Source organism: Carassius auratus, linkage group LG36F (assembly GCF_003368295.1).
Source record: "Carassius auratus strain Wakin linkage group LG36F, ASM336829v1, whole genome shotgun sequence".
Lineage (NCBI taxonomy): Eukaryota > Metazoa > Chordata > Actinopteri > Cypriniformes > Cyprinidae > Carassius > Carassius auratus.
Window position 1 is genome coordinate 1,091,483 of NC_039295.1, and position 22,465 is coordinate 1,113,947.

A 22,465-nucleotide genomic window follows, 5' to 3' on the forward strand; every position below is an offset into this window, starting at 1 on the left:
TGCTCTGGTATTGTGGTAAAAATGAATTTTAGCCATTGGTTCTTCTGATTTTCATTCTTTGGCAGTGAAAATAAAACAAACAAAGCCATTACAATTAAAAACATACTGTCTCCTCGACATGATGCTCTCACACCAACCAGAGCGTCTGTGTGTGTGTGTGTGTGGGGGGGGGGGGCAGGTCAGAGTTCCGTTTCTCCCAAGACGGTAGGCGGAGATTATTATGCAAAGTGTTCCTAGTGACGTACATAGAGATGGAGAAAGTTTTGAAATCTATAACGACTCATTTCAGCGATTCAGAGTCGACTCCTTACTTTAAAGGGGGGGTGAAATGCTCGTTTTCACTCAATATCCTGTTAATCTTGAGTACCTATAGTGTAGTACTGCATCCTTCATAACTCCAAAAAGTATTTAGTTTTATTATATTCATAAGAGAAAGATAGTCTGTACCGATTTTTTAAGAAATAAACGATACGCAAATCCGTCGTCAAACTGGGCCTTGTTTGTAAAACAAGCATCTTCGAAATGCATGGAACAAACAAAAACACTTGCACAACTCCATCCACTGGTCCCTTAATGCTGTTTTTTTTTTTTGGTAATCTGTGCAGGGTTGTCTTGCCCTGGCAACCAAAAACACACTTCTTTTGTGACATTTCGCGACGCTCTCGCTCTGATCAGTGAATTCTGTTGTGCTCTCAGTGCTCTGCTATACGGGAGCGCATGCTCTTCCGGGAGAAGTGCCCTCAGGACCCATATAAGGAAATTCCGCTCCATCTAACGTCACACAGAGCCATACTCGAAAAAAACTTTCCGAAACTTGTGACAAACCGGAAGTAGTATTTTTGGAACAGACGTACAACTTAATTTTTGAAACTTTGTCCATGTTTAGCATGGGAATCCAACTCTTTAACAGTGTAAAAAACTCAGTATGCATGAAACAGCATTTCACCCCCCTTTAAATACCTGACCAAACTAAAAGTAAATTAAATTCATGATGATATTCATGATGTGATTTCATAAAACCAATATGGAATATATTGAAAAGTATACAATATATGGCTTAGACCCATTGCATATGTTTCTGCTTTTGTGAAAACTGACAATATTGGCCTCTTTTGAGTGAGACCTCATTTAAGATCTCTTCTATAGTCGACAGATGAGTGGATAGATAAGTAGAAAGATATTCCCATGACAAACAATCATAATGCATGTTTTATTATATAAAGTACACATTTGACATTTGATGATAAAAGGATAATAATTACTTTGTTCCTAAAGGCATATTATTATCCTCATCTCACTGAAGCTCAGGATTTGTGGTACAAAGCTGTCTATTGTGTTGCAGTGGTCCACAGAGGACGTCCACAGCAGCTGCAGTGGGCACAGCGACAGACTCCACTGCTAGCCGTGGCCACTTTCACAAGAGACACAGTGAAATCCAGCCACGTAAATAAATAAACCTCTTTCATGGGGCAGATCTTCAATGATCTGAGGCATCTGCACTGATGGATCCACAAACAGAGCACGTTTCCACACACATCCTGGTTAAGCATGATATTGGTGATATTTTCTGTTTAAATTCTATTAGGACCAATATTCATAGTGTTAGTCTAAATTAGACGTTCTGCTTTCCATGGAACACAAAGTATAACATTCAAAGAATTTTTGAGCTGCTGTTTTTTCTAATAATGAAATCATGAAAAAGTAAAAAAAAAAAAAAAAAAAAAAAAAACTAAAATTAATGTGCATTAAAACACTTTTAAAAATCAAGGTTCTTACTGGCATCTGTGATTCAATGAAGAACCTTTAATATCCATGGAACCTTTTCACTTAAAGTGTGAAAATAAAATGGTTCTTGCTGCCAAAAGGGTTGCATTGTTTTTCACAACCAAATGTGAAACATATTTGAATATAGGCCTTTGTGAATTTTTGAGCATGTTCAAACTTCTAGTTAATTACAGTTAAAACTCTGCTCCTTGTATGGCTTCCAAAGACAGGAAATATACGTTGTATGTATAATGTCTTATAAATATAGCTGGATGGCTTTGTTTGTATTAGGGATTTCATGGGGTCATATGATGCTTTGATGTTTCAAGAAAGTGAGAAACTCATTCAAATTCACTAATTAAGTCTCAACCGCAGAGAGATATTATTTATAAAAGTAAAGACTTGTCCACACCCTCCTAAAAGGGATCATGTCTACATCACAATGTGAGAAGATTTGCATATAGCCACCAAAATGTTCCAGTAAAAAAAGAAGGCGTAACTTTTATTCTCCCTGTTGCAGCCGCTGACATGTTGTGGAGCTGCTGTGTGTTTTGTTGTGAAAGCAAAACTACTTTGTTTGATCAAAAGAGGACACAACTAGAAATCAGTGATTAAATTGTATTTACATCACTGTCCCAGAACAGTAATATTCAGATGTTTGCAGCACATATTACAGAGGACTATTTCCTGAACTAGAGAGTTGTTTCTACAAAGTGGAGCAGTTCCAACTTTGCAAGGACAGTCTGGTGCTTCTGACTCACTGTCTGTAAGTATGTTTTCATATTTAAAGAATTTACCACTGATGATTCAAACGTGAGTTTTGAGCAGTGTAGAGTAGCGCTTGTTGTTTGTTGGTTCTCTGATCACAAATGCAGACTTGGTATTATGTTTACGTGACGCAATATGCAACAAAACACGTAAAAAGACTGTATAAGTCATTATAATCAGTCATTTGTCCCCACAAACCCTTCATTTGTAATGGGCTTTATTGGTTCATCTTCAGTTCTCTCTTCACAGCAGTTCAGTCAGTGTACTGTTTGAGTAAATGAATTACTCCGGGATATTGGTTTGTTTGAACTCAGAGGGTGTGTCAGCCACATTAAAAAAGTTAACAGCTTAAGTCATTTGTGGATAAATGCGTATTAGAGATGCGAACCGTTAAAAATGATTCAGTTAGATTTGGTGAACTGAATGATTAGTTCGTAAACCGGATATCTAGACTGCTTTGATTTGAACTCTCTTTCTCAACAGACACGAAAGAGAAGACAATGCTGAATAAAGTCGTTGTTTTTGCTATTTTTGGACCAAAATTTATTTTCGATGCTTCCAAAAATTCTAACGGACCCTCTGATGTCACATGGACTACTTTGATGATGTTTTTCTTACCTTTCTGGACAGTAGACCGCACACACAGCTTCAATGGAGGGACTGAGAGCTCTCGGACTAAATCTAAAATATCTTGTGTTCCAAAGATAAACAGAGGTTTTACGGGTTTGAAACAACATGAGGGTAAGTTATTAATTACATAAATTTGCTATCTGGGTGAACTAACCCTTTAAAGTATCGCAATGTATCGCAACATATCGTATCGCAACCCCTGTATCGTGATACGAATCATATCGCCAAATTCTTGGAAATACACAGCCCTAGCTACCGGGCATCCACACATCAATATCAAGTAATGTTTGTAAGAATAATTACTGTATTCCCAATATTGTAAGGGGTAGGTTTATGGTTGGGTTAAGTGTAGACGTTAACAAAACTCAATCTAATATGTAAAACGTATTCCCCACATATTCTAATCCCAAGGTAACTAGTCACTAAACATGTTTTTTGTATAGAAAAGAGCAACTAAGAGATTCTTCAAAACATCTTTTGCTTTCAATGGCACAATAAAATCCTAGTGGTTTCGACTAAGGTTGAATAAACGATGACAGAATGTTCATCCTTTTCAGAGCAGTGGAACATTTTACTAAAGCAGCGAGTAAAACGTCACATCGGCTCTCAAAGTATTAAGAAAAGACTGTCTAATTTTAATGCAAAGAGCGTAATGTAGTCAATACCCTGTAGCTCATCAAAAATAGAGAACACTAAAGAGAAGGTTGTCAGTTGTGTATGTGTGTTGAGAGAAGAAGTAGAGAGAGAGAGAGCGAGAGAGAAACTTTTGAGCTGAGAAAAGCAGGTCATGAAAAACAGCACTTTTCCTCCATTCCTCTGGACGGGGTTTTAATGACTTCCAGACTGAAGGCAGCTCAGCCTCTCTTTCTCCTCTCCTCCTCTTATGGAGCGGATTCAGTCTCTGTGAACTGCTTGTACTTCAGCTCTGCTCTTACCCAACACTTCTGAAGCCACGCCAGCACTTTAGAGAAAGATAAATTATTTCAAAGCATGTAATTAGTTGTGACGAAGGACTACAAACATTCCTTAAGTCCTAATGCTGCCTCATGAACTGCGCCATTGTTTTCCAGGGCCAGATTTCAAGTAGCGAGTTAATTCTAATTACGTCGCCCCCTTCCCCCGCTCGCCCCATGATAAACTGACGGCACACTACTGTTTAACGCGTTTCTATTAGGTGGGCCTGCCAGAAAAGGGTGTGAATGGAAAGATACTTCACACTCACATACTTCGCACACTGAGAGTCGAAAACTTTCACCCTGACCTGAGATTTGAAGCTGTTGTTAAATTGATCTTCGCTTTTTTTCTAATTCAACATAAAATACATCAGCAATACTGCTCTGTGATGTCTTTAACACTTCTACTTGTCTTGAAAAAGGGACTAAATGGTACTGCAGAGTCATGTCATCGTGGCAAAAGAGTTAAATTCATCTTCTTACTAGCCATTTCACAGCTTTGTGTTTATAATCGAGCTCTTCAGAACTATTCAACTCAAACCCTCAGGGAAAATGTGACCATGGTGTAGTTCATTTATAGCCTATGTTTACCTTTTTAATTCTGCTGACATTATTTAGCCCTCAAAATTCATAAAACTTGTGTTAATTTCTGAATATTATTATGATGCACGAAACATGTAAGAATCATAGACATTTGTTAGTCCTAGAGCATATTTTCTGCAATTATCCAAAATTAATTGGAAAAATCTATGGGGGCTTAGTCAAGGGAACCAGGGTGATGCTGACTTACATGTTGGATAACAAAAAAACAAAAAACAAAACACCATCACCTCAGCGCTCCAATGATGACTATTCTGGCCAAAAAGTACATTAACACTTGCAATCATTATTAGGAAAGAAGCATGTTTGCAAAATTGAAAGCTCTCTAAATATCTAATTGGCCACCAGACAATATTTTGTATGCAATTAAGGGAGTGAAAGTGTTTTAACATGCTCTGTAGCAAGTGTACATCAGGATGCATTAACAATGTATAGCAGACCTTAAGAGCATGTTTAATTTGGTAATGACACCTCAGACTGTATTCTCCGTTAACACAGCAAAATATAATCTGGTTTTTATTATCTAATACATAAGGACTCAAAATACTATTAACTCAAATATATAAAGTACTGTGCAAAAGTCTTAGGCCAGTAGTATTTTCACCAACAAAAAATGTTAAGTCAGTTATATCAATGTTTTGATTCAGTGTTTCATTAGGAAACATCAGTTTAAATGTTACTCATTATCTGGTCATTAATTGTAATAATCCAGTGAGATGTTTGTTTGACAGCAGTCAGAGATCTGATCTCATCATCATCAGTCTGTCTGGAAGAACTGAACTTTTACAGCATTTTTACACAAGTGCCTAAAACCTTGCACAGTACTGTAGCTTTGCAGGTCTCTTGAAGTGTCTTGGAGACATTGCTACAGTTCTTGTGGATTGAGTCTGTCTCAGTTTGTTGGAAAAAGCAATTATATTCTTCTCAGACTGTGAAATACTAGTTGGAGTGGGTAAGTAGATAATAGAAAGAGGTTGTCCGTTAACTGAAGGCATTTTGCTTGGGTTATTTATATCAGTGATATAAATTTGTTGTGTTGCACAAAATTTAAGGAATCAGAAAACAGGTCTAGTACTCTTGATAGCGTAAACAGATATCAACAAGGCTACATTAGGTCAATGTCATTGGAACTGATCAGACTAAACAAGAAGAGTGAAAGAATGTGCGCTTCAGGTCAAAGTAATCTGGGAAACAGAATGACCACTCGCAGAAACCAAACAGTGATAGCTTCTATCAGAAACACGTAACAGCTGCGTACAGCCTGTGATGGGACTTAAACACGCTCCGATTCCATTCAAATCTCAAACCCCTATATCTCTCTCAAAAAAAGGATATATATATATATATATATATATGGCAAAGAGGTCCAAAAGATGCATTTATTAATGGCAATATAGTTTGAGACCAATATAGTTGTTTTTAAAAATCATATAAATATAAATAGACTTTGCACGGTTTTGTTATGGAAAACAACTAATTGCAATCAGGCATTCTGTTTTTTTGTTTGTTTTTTTATTCAAAAAAATATACTTAACTGAAAAATAATTACATGTTTGAAAAAAGTACCTCAAAATGTGTTTTTTTTTGTTTTGTTTGTATCATATGCGTTGGGTGTGTGCATGAGGAAATTGTTGTAGTGCATAAAGCAGGTGCTCAAGTGCTCTGCTGGGTTTTGTTGCTTTTTAGTGTTTTCGTAAAAAAATAAAAAAACAATCTCGAGGGACTTCCAGAGAAAAATCTAAAATCTAAAAACCAAATCCATCCAACCATTTTCCTATGGATGCTATGCTGTTGCTAATCTCTGGGAAGGATAAGACACAGACAGACATACTCACACACCTATCGACTGTCTCCTGTTTAATGTCTTTGGATCATAGAGCAGACCAAAGCACACAGAGAGCAAACTTTTAAGGCCTCCAGCTGGGAATCAAACCGAAGACATTTTCTAGGAAAATCTGATGCTACAGAAAGAAATGCAAAACTGCAGTGATTACCTGTACATACTGCAACGATTATTCACAGGCCCTGTGAGAATATCAATGCACTCAAGGTTTAAAATGCAAATAAAACCAGAAAGCAGCTGATGCCAGAGAAACAGTGATACATACAGACATCTGGGGCCTCGTCCGATCCGTCCGGGCAGTCCTTCTCCCCGTCACACCGCCAACCCTTTGAGATACATGTCACCTGATCCCGGCAAACAAACTGCTTGGGGCTGCAGGTTTTTGGAGCTACAAAAAAGAAGAGGCAAAACAATGAAGGAGTGAGTGTCTCGGCAATGCATTCAGCTATTAGCATATATGTGACACATGTGTATCCATACTCAATAGAAATCAAATGAGAATGTTTGTGGTCTGGCCAGAGTTTGGCAGAATACGAGGACGCCAAGCGCTGATGCCTGTTTCAAAACAAAATAATCGCAGCCAAGCCTGTCTGTTTTCTCTCCAGCCTGACCATTTCCCTTACCAGGCTGATGTCTGACTTCTATTCTGGTCCAATACGGTTCAAAATAAGTAAAAAAGAAATACCATCTAAAATCTACTCTAAATAAAAGTCAATCAAATTGATTGATTCATTAATAGAATGATTCCATGTGTGATTTCAGAATTCAACATTATTGTATAAGTAAATTACTGCTTGTCACTTTTCTGGGGGCTGTTTACACAATGTTTTCAGCCAAAAACTGGGAACTTTTTATGCATTTTGCCTGTTTGTTTATAAGACAAAGGCGTTTTAGGTGCTGAAGACATATATTTTTGAAAAACGTTTCTGTGTAAACATCCAAAGATCTTTGAAAACGGTGGCGTCATGCGCGTGTTAGGTATGTAGACATGCGCAGTACGTGTCAATTTTAAAGGCAAGTGCGAACAAACATACACAGTAATGACGGAGTGCATGGCACTGCTGTTGCTGTTTAAGAGTTTGCTGACGCTTCTTCAGCAAAGTGTGGATTTACTTCACCAATATTACAACCAACAGCAGAGATGCATCATATATTACATATAATCATCACTTCCCTGCAGGTACTGGTTACTGGTGACAGCGCCAACTACTGGCCTGGCAAATATAATACAGCATTTTATTTTAATTTTCGCGGATACGTGTTAATGCAAATAATTTTGAAAATGTTGTTGTGTATATGTGAAACTTTTAAAAAATGCAAGGGGAAAACTTTTTCTGTTTCTGACTACAACGTTGTCGTGTAAACGTATCCCTAGTCTGAGTGTGTATATATTAATATGATGTAATAACGAACTCATCTCAGAGTTCTAATGGAGAAAATGAATGGGAAAAGTATTTCCAGAAGCAAAGCCACTGGAAAAGCAGGCAGTCTGTGTTGAGCAGTTTCCCGCTCTTTTCCTGAATGTCCGTGTTTGCAGTCAGACCCGCATGCTTCCACACATCCGGGTCAGTGTTCCCACACCAGTGCCAGTGATGCAACGAGTCTAGAGGCCATCAAAGCACATCTTGTTCTGGTTTAGGTGCATAAGAAGCAAAAAAAATGTGACTGCTTTTCATTGGTCGTGTATTTGGAATCAAGTGCGAATTCATTCCAGACCACCTTCTCAAAAGCTCTCTAAAAACCTCCAGTCTGCCATCGGCACCGTACCTCCAGACATGAACAGTTAAGAAAGCAGAGCTGGCTATCAGCTGCTACTTCCTCCACAACACTGAGTTTCCCATCTGCAGGAAAAGACAGTGGAAGCTCAAAGATGTCCAGTGAGATTCTTTTCTAGGTTATAGATTACTGGAGTACATTTGACAAGAAATTACTATTTCAGTCTTTCTTATGCAAAAATTTCACGTTCATTTCAGTGTGTTCGTTGCCAGTTCCATGTTAGCAATTTTCATTCAGAAATTGTTAGTAAATTCCTCACACAATTACAAGGAACAGCTAAATTAAATGTGAATTTTGAAGAAGAAAAACTTAAACAGTATTTTCTTGTTAAATATACTTCAGTAATCTTTATTTATGAAATCTCAAAAAAAAAAAAAATAACACTGGTGAATGTTTGTTGACGTCTAATGAATGTCATTACATAATATGCTGACAAAAAAATGCAAGAACATTCTGAAATGTTTCAAAAATGTTAGTGGCAGGAAATTAAAATGAACCAACACAGTTTTAAACACTAAAAGTTCCCAGAAGTCTGTTTCTCTTTAAGGTGACCACACACACAGTGTTTATTTATTTTTTATGCCGTATATATTTTTCTTAAACAAGCCTGACCATTGGTTATTTCAGAGCATTCCAGGGCTGCAAAGACATGAAGGCCGTCTTTATGAGGCTTTCTGTCAGTGACGAAAAAGTGCAGACTACCGCAAAACTAAAGACGACTATCTAGATCATGACAGTGAAAACGATCAATGCGTTTAACTATTATTATTCAGAGTTCTGACTCTTAACGCCATCAATGGATTGTCTGTTCTTCTGGTTCATTTTACCTCAGTGACTTTACACATGCTAACTGTGATACTTGGCTCCTCACACTGAAGTGTGTGTACGCAGTGCTAAAGTGAAGAGCAGCTGGAACGGCAGCGGAGTGAATGAGAGCATTTACGTGGCATCATAAATCAGACTCTATAACCAGCAGCAGCCAGAGAGAGGAAGTGGTTAGGAGGTTATCTGCCACACTTCACTTAAACACATCCTCAGAAAGCCTGACTCATTAATGAGGTTAAATTAGCCCTTCAACAACACTGGTGAAAATTGTCAACACTCTCTTTGGTTTCAGTATTACTCAGTATTAGTATGTTTTGACACAGCTCACATAGCACAATAACACATATGTTAAAGTTGATATTTTCAGTCATTCATTTTCATTAAGTACAGTATTTTTCAACCAAGCATGCATTGCGTCAGAAAAAGTTAATAATAAAATCAAGACAAATAAAGACTAAATTGTCGCTCTCTAAATAATTATTATTATTATTATCTGCTGTATGTATATATTCTTTTCTATTATTATTATTATCTGCTGTATGTATACTTTTTTTCTAATATAGGGATGACATGTCTGGGAGTTCAAGTCTTCAGTATTCTAAGGTTAAAGAAACAATAGCAAGCTCATATGGTAGAACTCAAGCTCAAAACTCAAGTAGATGAAGATATAACAGAGCTCTAACTACCACGCAATATAAAGATTGAATTAAACTAAGCGATCCCATTAACTATAATCAAAGACATTCATCATAGAAGAAAACAATCACAGATTTTTCTTAAAGGTGAGCAATGATTGGCTCGTCTGGAGTCTGTAAAGTAGGTGAACAGTGAATAATAGGCTGTAGTTTGCAGACGCTATGTGACTGTAATTACATTACGAATATAGAAAATTGGATCAGAGCTAAGGAAAAGAACAATGAAGAGAAGATAATAGAAGGGAACAAATGGAGGAGAATGTCACACATGCAATCAATCAGGGCTGTGTGCCGTTCAGAAATGACGGAGAATGTCTTTTAAATACAGATGAATAACTGACTTTAAACTGCGATGGCAATCCAGATACAGATTCACAATTAAAATGATATAAATAATTAAAGAGTCCTGCAATTCAAAGATAATTACTTAACTGCAATTAAAAAAAAATTCAACTTTAATGCATGTTTCCAGACTTACAGGACATGAGGCTATATAATCTGTAATCAAAACACCTATGCAATCTAAAAATATATATATTAAAACTGCTGTTTTGGTTCAATTAGTGTGTTTTTCGTAGTTTTATTCGTTGTTTTTTAGTGTAGTATAGATGCACACAAAACCTAAAAATTCTGCATGCAATAACCTTGAACACTGTCTAAGACTTGATGGCAGCTCTGTCAATTATTCATCATCAGTTAGGAACCTAGGTGCGCTATTCTTACCTTGCAAGTTTCTAGCATTTGTAAAACTGCATTTTTCTTTCTCAAAATATATCTAAATTTCGACATATGCTCTTCAAATGCAGAAACATTCATTAATGCGTTCATGACTTCAAGGTTCAGATTATTGTAATGCTTTATTGGGTGGTTGTTCTGCACGCTTAGTAAACAAACTACAGCTAGTCCAAAATGCAGCAGAAAGAGTTCTTACTAGAACCAGGAAGTATGACCATATTAGCCCGGTCCTGTCCACACTGCACTGGCTCCCTATCAAACATCGTATAGATTTTATAATATTTCTTATTAATTATAAACCCTGAATGGTTCTGTCATTCTGTCACTGATGCTATTTAAACTGAACTGAGCTGGATGATGACATCACTGAAGCAATGATGGAACTGCCTTTTTTCATTATTGACACACTATTTTCCTTTTTAATTCTGTTCAGTTTCTTTGTCACAATCTATATTGTTAAAAGCGCTAAATAAATAAAGGTGACTTGACTGGACAAAAGTTGTATTCTGTTGCCATAACCTAAAACATTTAACAGTGAACCCATGTGTTCATAATTATAGATTCTATTCACTATATTAGACAAGATTTTGCTCTAATCAACTTTTTTTAAAAGTTGGGTTACATTTTAAAAAAAGCAACTGCATTAAATTTCTTCACTCAACAGCTATTTTATTAATGTTAAATAGTTCAACCAAAAAAAAAAAAAAAAAAAAAAAAAATCTGTCATAGTGTTTTGTTTTTATACTACCATTTACTCACTCAAAACTGTTTTTAAACATGAAAGAGTTTCTTTCTTCGTCTGAACCCAGGTGCTGGTCATATAATTAGAATATCATCAAAACGTTTGTTTATTTCACTAATTACACTCAAAAAGTGAAACTTGTGCATTATATTCATTCATTACACACAGACTGATATATTTCAAATGTTTATTTCTTTTAATTTTGATGCTAATAACTGACAACTAAGGAAAATCACAAATTAGAATATTATTTAAAGGGTTAGTTCATGCAAAAATGCAAAAATTATGTCATTAATAACTCACCCTTATGCTGTTCAAAACATGTAAGACAGCTTAAGATATTTTAGATTTTGTCAGAGATCTCAGTGCCTCCATTGAAGCTGTGTGTACGGTATACTGTCCATGTCCAGAAAGGTAAGAAAAACATCATCAAAGTAGTCCATGTGACATCAGAGGGTCCGTTGGAATTTGTAGAAGCATCGAAAATACATTTTGGTCCAAAAATGGCAAAAATGACGACTTTATTCAGCATTGTCTTCTCTTCCATGTCTGTTGTGAGAGAGAGTTCAAAACAAAGCAGTCTGGATATCCGGTTCGCGAACGAATCATTCAGTTCACCAAATCTAACTGAATCGTTTTAAACGATTCGCATCTCTAATACACAGGGGCGGACTGGCCATCTGTGTGATCTGGAGAATCACAGAACGGCCGGTACTCCAGGACGGCCAGCGGGCCGGCCCACCACCCGCCAAGCATGCTGTCATCACCGTTTTTTTCCTCCATTAATCTGTTTTACACTCCAGTAATGTAGGTGGCAGCAATGCACCTTTAAATTGGATGCCAACTGCACTGGCCGTGGCCGCAAAGTAAGAAGAAAAAAGAAGTGGAAGAGTAGGAAGAAACGAACAGCAAAGACGTTAACGTTAGATAGAAGAAGCATAGAAACAAACAAACAAACAATATGCATAACGCAGCCGCGGGTAAAAAACTGAAGCCGCTAATGTCCCAAACGAACTGAAATATATAGCAATATTTTCCAGCAGCAGCACCTCACAGTTAAATATTAGCAGCAGTGAAGTGATCCAGACAGATGCAGCAACATGCCACCAGTGATGATGAGGAACAGAAAGATGAGCTGGTTCCACAGGCAGATCCAGATCCAAGACACCCACTCCAGCTCAACATCTAGTCAACATCAGTACTATTGTTGTTGTTGTCGAGTTGACGCGTGCCGTTTTTTAGTCCCAGTCCGTCCCTGCTAATATGCATTAATCCACAGCATAAGGGTGAGTTATTAATGACATAATTTTCATTTTTGGATGAACTAACCCTTTAAGACCAATACAAAGAAATGGCCAACTGTAAAGTATGAACATGAAAAGTATGAGCATGTACAGCACTCAATATTAGCTTCTTTTGTCTGAATGACTGCAGCAATGCGGCGTGGCATGGAGTCGATCAGTCTGTGGCACTGCTCAGGTGTTATGAGAGACCAGGTGTCTCTGATAGTGGCCTTCAGCTCTTCTGCATTGTTGGGTCTGACATATCGCATCTTCCTCTTCACAATACCACATAGATTTTCTATGGGGTTAAGGTCAGGTGAGTTTGGTGGCCAATTAAGAACAGGAATACCATGGTCCTTAAACCAGGTACTGGTAGCTTTGGCACTGTGTGCAGGTGCAGAGTCCTGTTGGAGAATGAAATCTGCATCTCCATAAAATTGGTCAGCAGCAGGACGCATGAAGTGCTCTAAAACTTCCTGGTATACGGCTGCGTTGACCTTGGACCTCAGAAAACACAGTGGACCAACACCAGCAGATGACATGGCACCCCAAACCATCACTGACTGTGGAAACTTTACACTGGACCTCAAGCAACGTGGATGGTGTGCCAGCCTCTTTTGCAATGACCTTTTGTGGCTTGGCCTCCTTGTGCAAGTTAAATGCCTTTGCAGGTGTTTTGAGTTAATAAGCTGATTAGAATGTGGCATCAGGTGTCTAAGATACTGAATTTGGGATTTTCTTTAGTTGTCAGTTATAATCATCAAAATTAAAAGAAATAAACATTTGAAATATAGCAGTCTGTGAATAATGAAGTTTCACTTTGAATGGAATTAGTGAAATAAATTATATGACCAGCACCTGTAAACGCTATTTTGAGGAAGTGAAAAACCAAACAGTTGCTGGTCCACAGTGACTTCCAGAGTATTTTTTGCTACTATCAAATTCAGTGTGGACCAGCAACTGTTTGGTTACCCACATTCTTCATAATATCTGCTTTTTTGGTCAGCAAAAGAAAGAAATTAATACAGGTTTGGGACAATGTGACAGTGAGTAAATAATGACAAAAAGATAACTTAGGTCAATAATCAGACCCTGTTTGACAGACTTTAGTGCGCGCGCTTCGGGTGTATGCAGTTGTACAATAAACGACGGAGCCACCGGAACTGCAGCCGATAGAATGTGCGCTGTAGCACGATACTACGATATTTCTTAAAAAGCAGATCGTGGAGACATTTTTATCGTCCGCGGTTAAAAATCGTCATATCGCACACCCCTAATATATATAAATACCATAGCTTAGTAAACGAAAAATATTGGTCCTTGTTGTATTTGTGCTAGATAAATATAACTCTTTGTTAATAACTGCCACACTTCTACAGGAGACACCTTTGGTGTGAATTTCCTGCCTGATGAAGACAGTGCTAAATTGGAGACAATGTAAAAGAAAAGGAGGAAAGAACCGAGGGCAAAGGAAAACAATAACTCAACAGAATCACAGGTTCACACACGTCAGATCCACAGGAGAGTACTGGCAACTTTGTGCCACAATTAAATTGAAAAATAACCGATAATATCTTTCTGCAGCCTGAACAGGTGTGAAAAAGCAAACAGTCTCACAGACGCTCACGCCAGAAGGTGCAAATATACTTCTTTGGAAGAAAAATCCCCATTGATACTGAACAGTAAGGTTGGGTGGCGTGACCACAATCATTTGAAAAGATATGAGTCATTTGAGTCGTCAGAGGTAACAAACCTGTTATTTTTGCTGGAGATGATGACACAGGAAAATCTGTTGATGGGGTTTTAAAGTTTATTTGATTTATTTGGCTTTAGTATTTTTAAAACACAGAATCACAGAACAAAACCTTCAGCTCAAACAGTATGATTTCTCCCTTTTCTGTCAGTGATTAGACAACTCTATCAGTATTTGCCTGTATTCCCTTTAGTGTGACAGAATAGTCATGATATATTCACAATGATTTTGCTGCCAATATAAAATGTAGTGAGATCCTGCATGCTTTTTATTAGGCTGTTTCGTTTCACAGAGACCATTAGATCAGATTCCTGAACATCGGTATGAAATCGAGTTGTTTTATCTGGCTTTCTCTTTAATCGTAGTCCATCTGAATGAATCAATTTCTTCCTCAGCATGTTCACAGCACATGACATTTTATGTTTAAAATGCTTTAGTAAGTTTCTCTAATAGCAGTTAACCATTTAAGACCAAATATAATTTATTTTATTTATTTTATTTCATTTCATTTATTTCATTTCATTTTATTTTATTTTATTTTAGCAATTGAAGGTAGGGCCTTAGTGGCATGCTAAGCATATACTTGTATTTTTTTTTTCTTTCTGACATTATAACAATTTACACTGACTATTAAGATATTTTTGATGAAAATTTGCTTAAGTAAATGAGGCAACACATTAAACCTCAAATACACAATGTTGTGAGACAAACGTTTTCCACACAGAGGTTCTATCATGAGACTAGTCTGATAAAATGACTGGCTTACTGACTTTGACTGGGCAAAGATGTATACAGTCTTTTAACTTCATTATCATGACTGCTGTTTGAAAGGCAAGAGCAAGATCGCCAGACTGTTAAAAGAATGCGTGTGGTCCATGTATATGGTATTCACACTCTTCAAATTACATTGGTAAGACATAACTAACTAACTATTTTTGTTTGTAGTAGTCTATAAGTCACTGTGACACAGGAAATGGAAGATAAAAATGATGTCATTCAAAAACGATTTCAGGTTGTTTTGCTTGGGGGTGATCTCATGAAAACATATAAGGAATATCCAGAACCAATGATTATGATAGGATCATTAAGGAGAATTGGTCGTCATAAGATGTTAAAAATCCCAGAACTCAGTGAGAACCAGGTGAAAGCAGCTCCCAGTCATAGGCCTTCACAAAAAAATTAAAACCTCCCTGACTCAAACTTTTCTATAGAATGGTTACATCTTAATTTTCCAATTGTCCTAATTGAAACTATATGCATTGTGATCCAGTTATGTGAATTAACCAGTTATGCCCAAAATAACAGCATTGGTGGAATTAGTCGGAATTAGTGGAAAATACAGAGAATAGCACAAGACAAGTCTAGAGAAAATTCATTTGTCAGCAGGACAATAATCCCCAAAAATAAATTCACATTACAAGTGAGATAGGAATGTACAGTAGCATAGACTCACTCAGATCCAAAGCCAAGAAGAATGGGCCAAAATCACAAATGAACAATGATTACTCCAATGATTTTTTAAGATTTTCAAGAACCAACCCATTATAGCCTCCTGTTTTGACACCAGTCTAGTCTAGTCAAGTATTTACTGGCAGTGGACTTTAAACCTCAAAATGTTACGTTTCTGTCCTTAAAAAATAAAACAAACACAAAACTAAATAAAAAAAATGCAACTGATTAAACATTGAACTTCAGGTAGAGACAGGATTGTTGGTGCATTCTGTTTAACTCAATAGCTATATAATTACAATGGATATTCAATACTAATTTACATTACAATTTCATTTCAGACATGCAAGTAATCAACTTAAATGTTCAATTAAGTGGAAAATTAGTGAATTTCAAATCTATCATCACAATTGACAGGGAAAGAACAACCAGCAGATGTGAAGTGGATGTTACCAAAGCAACTACTGTGTGTTTGCTCTTTCCAATCAGTGGTAATTTGAGGAATCAATACCCCCTACCACGACCCTGCAGAAGTGCTGTGTCTTGTCTCGAGATGGGAAATGGCTTTTCCTCTAAGCACACTCTACTCTTACACCCCATTTTCAAAGGAAGACATTTTTTTCAGTCCCTGCCTCAGCCTTATCTGCTAAAAACAATCCCAAATCTCAAACAGTTCAACGTTTATGGGACGCAAGGACAGTCACTGCATGAGTGTTGCCTCAGCTCCTGCTTCAGTGTTTTCCTCCATCTCTGCGGCTGAGTAATGTGACAGCTATGGCCCTGTGAGCTCAGTGTTTCCAGCTCTGCGAGCTCCAAGAACAGCTCTGTTGTCATGAAGACTGGTAAAACAGTTTTCACCCTCACTAACACGTTATAGATGGCAAACGCTGTCTGTGGGCTGAGATGGTCATCCGTAAGTGTCCCCATAAAACATAAGACTTAAAAAACATACAAAACAATGTTTTATGAAATTCAAAAGTAGTTTTCTATAAGGGGTTGGTGTAGGGTGATAGAAAATACAGTTTGTATTTAAACCATGAGTATGTGTGTGTGTGTTTTAGAGCTTAACAGTCCCTGGTCATTACTGCTGTTATTGTGTGGAAAAGAGCAGTGTGAACATTCTTCAAAATTTCTCCTTTTTTCACTTTCTACAGAAACACAGTCATACAAAATGAGCTAGTGATTACAGATTTCCCTTCTTCAGTTTAGCTTTAAATCTATAGAATAAACAAAGTGCCCTAATCACACACCAAACCTAATTATCTAGTTAAGATCATTAAAGCACATCATGCAACATTACCCACACAGCCAAGGGGGAGGATGGATAAAAGAGGAGGAAGTGCAGCTCAGTCTTTCTCCTGTCATCTTACTTCAGCTCAAAGATCTCACATGCACCCTTCCCCAATCCAAGCTACTTCCTTCCTTCCTATATTTTACATTTCTGGGATTGCAGGATTCTCCACCAAACATCTTTTTCAAAACAAATGCACGAAGAGCCTAAGGGTGCGATCAATGTGTAAAAGGTGTTTAGGAGTATATCCACCCTCTCCACACGTATGCTTCCGAACAAATGACCTTTCCCCATCCAGATGTGTTTCACAGTTGAGTGAAGGAGACGGAGGTTGGGGGTGGGGAACACACTCGTCTGTCTCAGCGTTGTTTATTTCCTCCTTTCTCTGTCTTTCATGGGCTATGCAGAACATGTATAGTATAATATCTCTTCAGCTCTTATTAAGAGTTTCCTATCAGCTTAAGCTCTTGAAATGTCAACCCCTCGGGGGGAGGGTTACCTGTCAGGAAATATAAAGACACTGGCTGCAAACGAAACTGGCTGAACGGACTCAAGTGGAAGTTTGTTCAACCCAACCACAACAGTAAAAAAAGCAACCATATGACTTCAGAAGACTTGAAATATAGCGCATGGGTCGTATGAACAACTTTAGGGATTTGAGTCATCATATGTTATCACTGTAATTGCAGAATGTCTTTTGTGAGAGAAGAAAAGCCATAAGATCAGATCTATAGAACGGTGAGTAAATGATCCCTTTAATCTCTACTCGGTTTCAATCAAAGCACCCACTGTAATGTCCCATTGGTTCGGATAAGCAGTTCTGGAGAACATATATGGCTGGAAGGCCTACATAATGGCAAAATATACATAACACAATTCAACGAGAGCAATTGTGCTGAACAAAATATAGCTAAAATAACAGATGACGTGCAATTTTTGCATCACTAACATCAGCAAATGGAACTGCAAAAAAAATAACTATTTTCCAAAAGGCTCTCCAAACTCAGGGTTGAGCCAGTGTTGGAGTTGAGCTGCTCAGGATGTTTAGATAGTGTTACAGAGTCAGAGTCCTTGCATTTTTTTTTCCAGAGGACAAATTGCTTTCTTATACTTGCAAGTTAAGCTGGGATACGACAACGTATTTTAACCTTACTTGCTCCATTTTCAACCAAGTGAAACCAATTTTATGCCATATTAATTCAAAAGTCATTAAAAATGTGTCATATATTTTTTAATCTATCTATCTACGGACGACAGATTTTGGACCACAGCCAGGTGAGCCACAACTAATCATCTTAAAATAATTGTCTGTCATTACTCACTTTTAATTAAACTATACATTTGCCTGTCATCAGGGCATGCTTTAAACTAGACGATACTTTTGAAAGAATTGTAGTCATTTAATTCCTTGTTTTAGAGGTAGCTTTAAGAGGGAGATGAAAGTGTGCGTCACCTCAAAGGACCCAAGGGACAACAGCAACCTTCTGTGTACTTCTCTGATAGTGGCCCATTAATTAACACCATTGATGAGCTTAGCCGCTGAACTGAACATGAAGTCTTTCAGCTCAGTGAGAATGCATATTCTATACAGCGGTAAAAGCCATTGTGAGAAAATACTGTGTTATAGTCAGAGTCATTTTAACTGCAAACATGAAGAAATGTAGCATTATATAACTTGTTCCCCAATGGTTTCTCTGCAGTGTTTGAAATAAGTAAAATAAATAAATCCATCATTAAGGTATTTTACATTTAAACTGTTGCTATTATGCGGTTCATTATTCATAATAATGTTTCTTCCAGTGAAAAAGTCCATCCCCTGCTTTCCTCTCACATCAAAATTCAGCCAAATATTTGTTTTTCAACTTCTTGAACTGTGCATATTTCTCTCCTGATTCAGACAAGACAACTGTTTCACTGAAAAAAGCAACATTATGAAATATTTTAGCCTTAAATAAGCAATCTTCATGACAGAAACACACAGGAGTGCTGTGGATTATTGTGATGTTTTTATCAGCTGTCTGGACTCTCATTCTGACGGCACCCATTCACTGCAGAGCAAATGATGGAATGCTATATTTATGCTAAGATACTTTGTAGACAAAAACTTATTCCTGTAAGTTAGTTCAATCTGCTCCCTTTTGGGGTGTTCTTAATGTCAAAATAATTAATAAAAGGTGTACATTTTTAAGTTTTAAAGGAGCACACAAGTTCAAACAATGTTCATCATCAATTTGTTGACATCAGAACAGTATTTCCAGCACTAAAAGCAGAATGAAGAACATGTCAAGATGACAGTGTGTAACGATAATCTTGCCTCTTGCATTTGTCTGCTCAAAGCATTTCAACTTCTGAGCTTCAGTAGACCTTATATGTGAAAATAATGTGCAACAGACAGAAGGCAAAGGCTTTAAAGAGACATGAAGGCTCAAAGAAGCAGCAATCCGAAATGCACTTCAGTCCAAGATCACCATTTCTTCCTTTCCTGTACAAATGCATAGGTCATTGAAGGAGAGATGTACAGATGAAGTTCTGATTCAACTAAACACATCTAAACAAACAATCTCCTTCATTAAAGGAGGACTAGACCTCATCAAAATGACTGGCTGGACATGGCAAAGCCTCCTCTGCAAAACTTTCTTTATTTATATATTTGAATCTCCAAATGGTCAATAAAAGGCATTTTGTCTGGCGTCAGACCAGTGCACATGATGTGAAAAAGTTGCATGTGACACGTTGTATTCTGGGCATGTGCGCTGTGATGGTTCATCCACTGATTATCAATGCATCTGCACTCCTGAGCAGGTTATCTGATGCACGCGCTGGCTACTTCAGTGTAAACCGTTATCTAATCCATTTTGAGACCTGACATCTACCTTTTTTTTCTTACTGGTGACATTCGGTTCGGATAGCGAAAGAAACTCCGATTTAAGGCAGCTTGGATGTTCTGTATTGGTATGATGTCTACATGCACGGCAACAGTTGCTGAATTGTGTGTGATGTATGATGAATACACTCACCATCTATTGCCCTTGCTGGAAGAACCACCTGCAAAGTGTGCAAAAAAATCAAAAAGAACAATCCGACAAGCAGCTTGCCAGCTGTGTAGCGCAACATTATATTTCAACAGAAGAAAATGCCGGGAACAAAAGAGTCAAAATAAATGCAACGCAAGGTCGGACGATCCAGTAAAGCTGCAGTCTGATCACGGCTGATGCGCCTCTCCAAATGCGCACACTGGCGCAAAAGGCTTCTTCTGGCACGCGCGATTCACGTATTCCTTGAATGCATGGCACAACCTATGGATGATATATGTCTGATACACGGCATCAGTCACCATGGAGACAGCGCGCTCAAAGCCTTCCTTTGTTGAGGATGACAGCCAGCGCTCCGCTCAGTGCCAGTGACACCTATGAATGTGCGCCGATTCTCTCTGTTGCTGCTGGTAACACAGATTGGGCGAACTGTGTGGTCCAATCCTGAACTAGTGATGCTCGGAGGACTCGTGAACCGGATCGCGAGTCGGACATAGTTCGGTTCCAGAAATCCAACTGCTCTTGTAAGACCGTTTCTCAAGTGATTTGAATACTGCATGGACGTATCAAACCCTTCAATATCATGTTATAGTCACATTTTATTTAAATAATAATAACAATAATAATAATAATAAAAATAAATCCGTTCGTGTTTTTATTGCATTTTAATAGGAATTATTGTAGCTATCATAATAAAATAATATAACTACAAATTTACTGCACCACTCATTTAATCATGTCTGCCACAAAATGAGGCAATAACTGAGTGCCAAGCTCGTATTTTACAAACAAATATATTTATCGACATGTTTGAAGCATTAAAAATGTCACGTGTGGACGTAAAAGAACCGACTAACTTGTCCAATGAAACAAACTGTTCGAAAGAACCGACTCACAAGAATGAATCGGACTTCTCATCATGCGCTCGACTGGCTGCTGTGTGACGTCAGGAGAAGAGCTCCATCCTCTTGTTACTCGATGGACAAGCGCGGAGCTTCGTAATTGGCTCATGTGACGTCGAAAAATAGTCTCGTCCAATCAGCGCCGCATGCGTTGAGTCGACGCAGAGAAATACGACACCTCTAATGCATCATAAAGATTAGATTTATTATTGCGAAACGGACTACTTTGAGAGTTTTAACGATGCCATTGAAGCTTACCTCTAATTTAAGAACATAAACACCAAAAGTGGTTATACAGAAATGACTTATTTTGAGCAAAGGAACAATATTTGTGATAGCCTACTTGAACTTTTAAGAATTTTACATTTAATGAAGCTACACTTTAACGATGGTTCTTCTCGTTGTTTATTGTTAATGAGGATGAGAATGATATTAAAGACAAATTAGAAATTACAACTGTATTCCTATATTTCAGGGGAAAACTTGTTTTCACAGCTGTAGCAAACTGTTTTCTGTTATCTTAAACATAACCCTAACCACCACACTCACAGAAAACATACATAACATACATTTACATAAAGAAAAAACTAACAAAAAGAAACAGAACAGACTCTATAGTGTCCTTTTTAGTAGCCTACAGTTTCACATATGTTCTGTTCACTGTGAGAGTGAAGACTAATATATCAGTAAAAGGACACATAAACAAAAAGGTTTTAGTATGAAAACTAAATGTGAGACATATTTGAGCCGTTTGTTGTTTCTCCAAAGCTATAACGGGAAAAGACATCTAAACCAAAACCAGTTGGGTAGCCTACAGTAAGACACAAATAAACACAGGGACAAACATGTGCACGGATTGAGAAACAGCCTTTATTTTGCTCAGGGCTTGAAACTAGAAAACACTCTGAATGACTTCCAGAAAAAAAAAAAAAAGAAAAGGAAACACTTAGCTGGCAACATTTTGGCCAATTATTCCTTTTCTCCATAAGGGCAGAACTGCTTACCATGCACTCGGAGCTCAGCTCAAATCCGGTTGTGTAACCAAATGAGTTTATCCCAGAATCTCACTGTGACCAGCGGCAAAAGTGAAGAACAACTTTAGGTCTGCCACACCAACAAATGGTAAAAACACATACTGAAGTACACTACAACAGAAAAAAAAAAAAAAAAAACACTTAATAATGAGGACGTTGGAAGCAATCAAAAACAACAAAAGAGCAATTATATATATATATATATATATATATATACACACACACACACACACACACACACACACACATTCTCCACAATCTAAGAAAAAGGGCACAATGCACTGTGCTAATATGAAAGGATGTCCAATCTAACAAATAAAGCCATGGCACAAATCACTAGTACCTTTTTTGTTTTTTTCTACTTTTATTTATTTTATTTATTTCAACCGA

At 37.4% G+C, this 22,465-nt stretch overlaps 1 protein-coding gene across 6 annotated transcripts in view; it reads right to left on the bottom strand.

The window, feature by feature from the left end:
• The window catches only part of lrp1aa (low density lipoprotein receptor-related protein 1Aa), a 160,757-nt gene extending 140,187 nt beyond the window's left edge, over positions 1–20,570 (bottom strand). For all 6 annotated transcript variants that reach the window (XM_026240770.1, XM_026240764.1, XM_026240769.1 and 3 more), the window contains exons 1-2: positions 20,125–20,570; positions 6,824–6,946 (exon numbers count right to left, since the gene is read on the bottom strand). In XM_026240770.1, the coding sequence (XP_026096555.1) occupies positions 6,824–6,946; positions 20,125–20,221 (220 nt within the window). In that variant the 5' untranslated portion in view covers positions 20,222–20,570. The remainder of the gene's footprint in view (positions 1–6,823; positions 6,947–20,124) is intronic.
• Positions 20,571–22,465: the final 1,895 nt, after the last annotated feature.